At 52.9% G+C, this 5,949-nt stretch overlaps 1 protein-coding gene across 1 annotated transcript in view; it reads left to right on the top strand.

Annotated features, from left to right (window-relative positions):
* The window catches only part of SLCO2B1 (solute carrier organic anion transporter family member 2B1), a 58,679-nt gene that overhangs the window by 19,473 nt on the left and 33,257 nt on the right, over positions 1 to 5,949 (top strand). The window contains exons 5-6 of the mRNA XM_006777918.2: positions 2,604 to 2,840; positions 3,082 to 3,180. Of these exons, the coding sequence (XP_006777981.1) occupies positions 2,604 to 2,840; positions 3,082 to 3,180 (336 nt within the window). The remainder of the gene's footprint in view (positions 1 to 2,603; positions 2,841 to 3,081; positions 3,181 to 5,949) is intronic.

Below are 5,949 nucleotides of genomic sequence, written 5' to 3'. Positions count from 1 at the left end.
CTGGGCTGAGGGGCCCCTCCCCACCCCAGTGCATGAATTTCGTGCACCAGGCCTCTAGTCTATATGTGTAAAAGACTAAGCGACCACCGACCAGACCGTTGGCTGCTAGCTGTGACACACACTGACCACCAGGGGGCAGATGCTCAATGCACAAGCATGGAAACATGGAACAGACTGATGAATCTCAGAGGGAAGTGGGGAGGGGAGAGTGGGGGAAGAGATTAACCAAAGATCTTATATGTATACTAGAGGCTTGGTACACAGGTTCATGCACTGGTAGGGTCCCTCAGCCTGGCCTGTGGGATCAGTCTGAAACCGGCTCTCTGACATCCCCTGAGGGGTCTCAGATTGTGAGAGGGTGCAGGCCAGGCCGAGGGACCCCACTGGTGCATGCATCCGGGCCTCTAGTATGCATATAAGATCTTTGATTAATCTCTTCCCGCTCTCCTCCCAGTCCCCTTCCCTCTGAGATTCATCAGTCTGTTCCATGCCTCCATGCCTGTGCATTGAGCGTCTGCCTGCTGGTGGTCTGTGTGTGTCATAGTTACCAATCGAAAGGTCAAATGGTCGAACAGTTGCTTAGGCTTTTATATATATAGATATTTTATTGATTTCAGAGAGGAAGGGAGAGGGAGGGAGAGATAGACATATCAATGATGAGAGAGAATCATGGATTGGCTGCCTCCTGCATGGCCCCACATTGGGGATCAAGCCTGCAACCCAGGCATGTGCCTGACTGGGAATCGAACCACGACCTCCTGGTTGATAGGTTGATGCTCAACCACTGCCATACCAGCTGGACTACAGTCTTTTCTATCAGGCCCTTTCCAAAAAAGTGTTTGATGACTTAAAATTGAGGCTTGCCCTTGCTCTTGAAGGGGTCATAGTCAGGTCAGGAAAATGGGAAGCAGTAGGTGGTTGGTCAAGGCAGGCTGGAGTCAGCAAAGCCCCACTGGAGAGCAGAATATTAGTTTCAGGAGTTTGGGGAGTGGATTAGCTCACTGAGGCTGCCCTGACAAACTACCCCAGCTGGGCAGCTCAAACAACAGAAGTTCTCCCCCATATCTGGAGGCTGGAAGTCCAGGATGAAGGTGTCGGCAGGGCTGGTTTCTCCTGAGGACTCTCCTTGGCTCTTCCCCGTGTCCTCTGGTGGCTGACCCTGCCTGGGTGTCTGTGTCCTAATCTCCTCTTATCACAGTGGTTCTCAACCTTGGCTGCACATTAGAATCACCTGGGAACCTTTTCAAAATCCTGATTTCTGGGCCTCATCCTCTGAAAATTCTGTTTCTTTGTTATGGGGTGGGACCACACATTAGTAACAAAGAAACAGAATTTCCAGAGGATGAGGCCCAGAAATCAGGATTTTAAGAAGGTTCCCAGGTGATTCTAATGTGCAGCCAAGGTTGAGAACCACTGTCTTATCAGGACACTAATTACCAGGGGAAGATCTTAATAGAACATGCAGCAGCTTTCCAGGTGTGTCCTTTCAGGGTCCAGTCTCCACTGATTGATCGGTCAGCACCAAGGCTGCTAGGGGTCATTATCCAATGCAGCTGGTCCTGAGGGCAGCCACGGAGTCGCTGGTCTGGTTTTGTTTCTTTTCTGGGCCCGGAGCTGAAATACAACTGAGGCCGAGATGTTAACTCTAGGGAGGAAAGGTGAGGGGTCCAAACCTCATGACCAGCGATATGCTAGGGAAGGAAAGGTCACCCTGGGGCGAGGTCCCACCCTGCAATTGTCCTTTGCTAGGCCCTGGGCTTTCTGCCCTGGTGACCTTCTGGAGCTGGCTCACTGTCCTCGCTTTGCTCACGTCTGTCTAGCTGCCCACCACAGCTGGAAGGTCTGGATTGTTAACCTTGGTTCATGCAGCTTTTCCTCAGCCCCAGTTCCTGGAAAGGGCTGGACAGGCCGCAGAGGGAAGGCCACTTCAACACCCATATTTGGGATAATAATAGCATGAGGGTCTTACATTTGCTCACCAAATATTGGTTAGTTCCAGGGAACAAATGTCTGGTACTAAATTAAGAAATGCCCTTTAACTGCACTTTACATCTGTGTCCCGAGCTGACACTGAGCCCTCCTCAGAATGCAGGCCAAGGGTCCTAGACCCCTCCACAATCCAGCCCCCGCATCCCTCCCCTGCCAGCCCTCCCTTCAGCCCCGGCCTTGCCCCTCACGCTCTGGGGCCAGCAGTGCTGAACTTCCTAAGCCCCCAGGTTTGCAATGGACACTGACCCGGAATAGCCCTCCCCAAGTTCTTTTTCTGGAAACTCTTGTTTGTTCATCTCAACCCAGTTCAAACTCGACCTCCTTTGACAGCCCCACCCCACCCGAGAGCACATACCTCTGCTCAGAAAGGTAGCACAGGGTGGTGTAAGAGCAAGGACTCAGAGCTGGGCTGCCTGGGTTCGGATCCTGACCCCACCCTTGCTAGTTGCTGCCTGAGCATCAGTCTCCTCACCTGTGAACTAAGGGTAATGAGAGCAATCATCCCTGCGGTTTGTTGTGATTGAAATACACAAGCCCTGAGATCAGTACCTTGCATCCAGGAAGTGCTGTATAAAAGTCTTAGCTGTTCTCATAATATTTTTCTCACCTCTCAGGGGACACGCCACAGGACTTCAAGGCTTCCCTGTGCCTGACCACAGCCTCGGCCCCTGCCCCGACCCCCTCCAATGGCAGTAGCTGTTCCAGCTACACGGAGGCCCAGCATCTGGCTGCGGTGGGAATAATGTTCATGGCACAGACCCTGCTCGGTGTGGGCAGCGTGCCCATCCAGCCCTTCGGCATCTCCTATATCGATGACTTTGCCCATGGCAACAACTCTCCCCTTTACCTCGGTGAGGAGCGGTGCCAACCTTCGGGCTCTGAGGGCAGGCCAGGCTCAAGTAGGAGGACCAGAGGCCTGGAGTGAGTGGGGTCGGGAGGGACAGCCCCTGTCCCATGTGGCCAGTGGAAGTTCAGGGTAGCCGTGGACATTTCCCAGGCTCAACCCGGGGAGACAGGCTGCTTTTGCCCAGTGGGCACTGCCCTGCAGGGAAGCCAGGGTCAGGATGGCCTAACCTAGGTTTTGTGTTGCAGGGATCCTGTTTGCAGTGACGATGATGGGGCCAGGCATGGCCTATGGGCTGGGTGGCCTCATGCTGCGCCTTTATGTGGACATTGACCGAATGCCAGAAGGTGAGCCCCAAGGGCACACAGCTGTCCCCAGGGGCACAGGGATGCTAGCTAACTGACTGTTGGTCTCCCAGGAGACACTGAGCCAGGCAGTCCAGGTGCAGATCCCAGCAATTCCACTGACCTTGGCTTCTTAACCTCTCTCTTTTCTCATCTTTGAGATAGACTCTGTCCTGTCTACCTCCCAAAGGTGCAATCAGAATCCAGTGAGATGATGGAGATAAGCTGTAAAGCGCCATCAGATAAGGAACTATGATTGTTGTCACTGTTATTATCATGTCTTCACCTTGTTCCATCCCTGAGTCCCCCAGGTCCCCAGCCCTGTGGGCAGACAGGGGTGCCTACTCTCTTAGCCTGTGGGGAGCTCCTATCTTTAGGGGGAGGAGACCCAGGTGAAGCAGAGAGGGCACTGGCACATCAGAGAAAATGTTTGGAGCAGAACTCAGTCCCCCTGGGCCTCTCTCCGATGAATTTACGGGGTGGTCTTAGGACCCTTCTAGTGTTGTAGAGCGCGAGCGACAGAATGACCAGAACTCCAGACGGATTAAGATTTAGAGAGCCTTTACTGACTGGCCAGTGTCCGCGCCTCCACTCGGGAAGCCCAAGAGAGAAGCGGCCCCGGCCATCTGCAGAATCCAGTATTTAAAGGGGACAGGTACATCCGTGTTCAGGTTCCCATAGCAGGCAAAGCCAAGTTACAAAAGCTCATTGCGTAGTTTTAGCCAAGCTATTCATCACCCTCCTGTTATTCATTTCTGGGTAACTTAAAGGTCAGGACTATTCTTAATTGTGATCTGTCTGTTTTTTGAGGGCCTGTAGCTCAGGTGCGTTGATCTGTTTGTTCTTTGTAGGCCGTTGCTCAGGTGTGTGAGCTCAGTTCCTAGAGACTTTGCACAGGCTGTCAAGCGGCTGAGGTGGCTAGGTCATTAAGTAGGCCTAAAAATGTTCCTACTCTGCAACACTAGTTCTGACCACCTCAGAGTTTGGGAACCTGTGTTGAGGGCACCAGGTAGTAGTCAGAGGGGGCTAAGGGGTGGGACCGGAACGTGGTATGAAGGCTACCAAGAGGGAAGAGTTTGGGGGGTCCTGATGCTCTGGTGCCCTGTGGGGCGTGGGGAAACATTCCTTTTAGAATAGATCACTTGTCACACCAAGCAGTTCTGAGCCCCAGCTGTGCCTTTTGCCTTCTGCTGCTCAGAAGTCCTGTCCCTTCCCTGGAGAGTTTCCAGGAAGCCCCAGAAGCCTCAGGTGATAGATGTAGGATTAGGTGGACATGCAGATTCTGCTCTTGCTCTCTGGTTCTGCTCAATGATACCTCCAGCCAGGACAGGTCTGGGCAGCTCTGAACAAGAGTCACTAGGACAGCCCCGCCCTACCCCACCACGCCTCCCTTTCTGCTAGAAAACTGGGCCTGGTAGCCAAGTGGGACCTCTGGTTGCACTCAGCTCTCTCTCTCTCTCTCTCTCTCTCTCTCTCTCTCTCTCTCTCTTGAAGTATAACTCATGGGAGTCAGGCCTCTCTAGGTTCCTAAGACACCCCCCAGCTCTTTTGGCATCATCCTGCAGATGTGGCACCTCCACAGACAGATGTGAATTCCTAGTCCTTTTTTCTCTCTGGGGAATTTCATGGGGTGGGTGGATCACATCCACTGCAGGCACAGACTGGTATGTGAGAAGTGGAGGAGTTGGGGAGCTACATGTGTGAACTCTCACCAGCCTGGCACAGGAACAGGGGGAATAATAAGTGGAGGAGGGCATCAGTGCTAAAGCCAACTCCATTCCCAGCTTTACAGATACATTTGCTGAGTGCCAACTGTGTACCCTGGCCTCTGCCCAGGAGGCCTCGGGATCAGCTACCTGGGAACCAGTCTGACTCATGGGGCTGCATCTGTCTGTAATAATAAAAGGGTAATATGCTAATTAGAATGGATGTCCTTCTGGACGACCTTCCGGACGAAGCCGGGGCTGCTAGGGAAGCCCGGGTCCTGTGTGCCAGAGGGAAGCTGGTGCCGGCAGCTGAAGGAAGGCCTACCCTTGCACGAATTTCGTGCATCGGGCTTCTACTGTTATTATAAAGTGTTTGAAGATACTGTGGCAGTTGAAAGAGGAGGGACTTAACTCAGCCTTGAGGTCAAGAGGTTTGATGGGAGGATGTGGGCACTACAGACAAGAGATATATTTGGGATAATCTAGTCCTAATTACATCTAGTGGAAGATCAAAATCACCTGGGGAACTTGTTAAAGATACAGATTCCTTGGTCACCTTCCCACCCCACCCCATGGTATTTCTAAGTTAGTTTTAGGTAAGACCAGGTATTTTTGATAAGCACATCTGGTGATTTTAATCATCCTGCATGTCTGAGAACCACAAGAATAGTCCTAACCTCTAATATATATATATTAGCGGCCCAGTGCACAAAAATTTGTGCACTGGGTGGGGGTGGGGGTGGTCCTTCAGCCCAGCCTGTGCCCTCTCGCAGTCTGGGACCCCTCGGGGGATGACTACCTGCTGGCTTAGGCCTACTCCCCAAGGGATTGGGCCTAAGATGGCAATCAGACATCCCTCTGGCAGCCCAGCAACACTCGGGGGATGTCCACTTGCCAGCAGGGAGCAGACCTAAGCTGCAGTCAGACATCCTTAGCACTGCTGAGGAGGCAGGAGAGGCTCCCACCATCACCACTGTACTGGCAGCCATCAGCCTGGCTTGTGGCTGAGCAGAGCTCCCCCTGTGGGAGCGCACTAACCAACAGAGGGCAGCGCCTGCCTTGCGCG

The sequence above is a fragment of the Myotis davidii genome, unplaced genomic scaffold, assembly GCF_000327345.1.
Source record: "Myotis davidii unplaced genomic scaffold, ASM32734v1 scaffold169, whole genome shotgun sequence".
Taxonomy (NCBI): domain Eukaryota; kingdom Metazoa; phylum Chordata; class Mammalia; order Chiroptera; family Vespertilionidae; genus Myotis; species Myotis davidii.
Note: the sequence above shows the minus strand (reverse complement) of the source record. Positions and strands in the feature narration are given on the sequence as shown.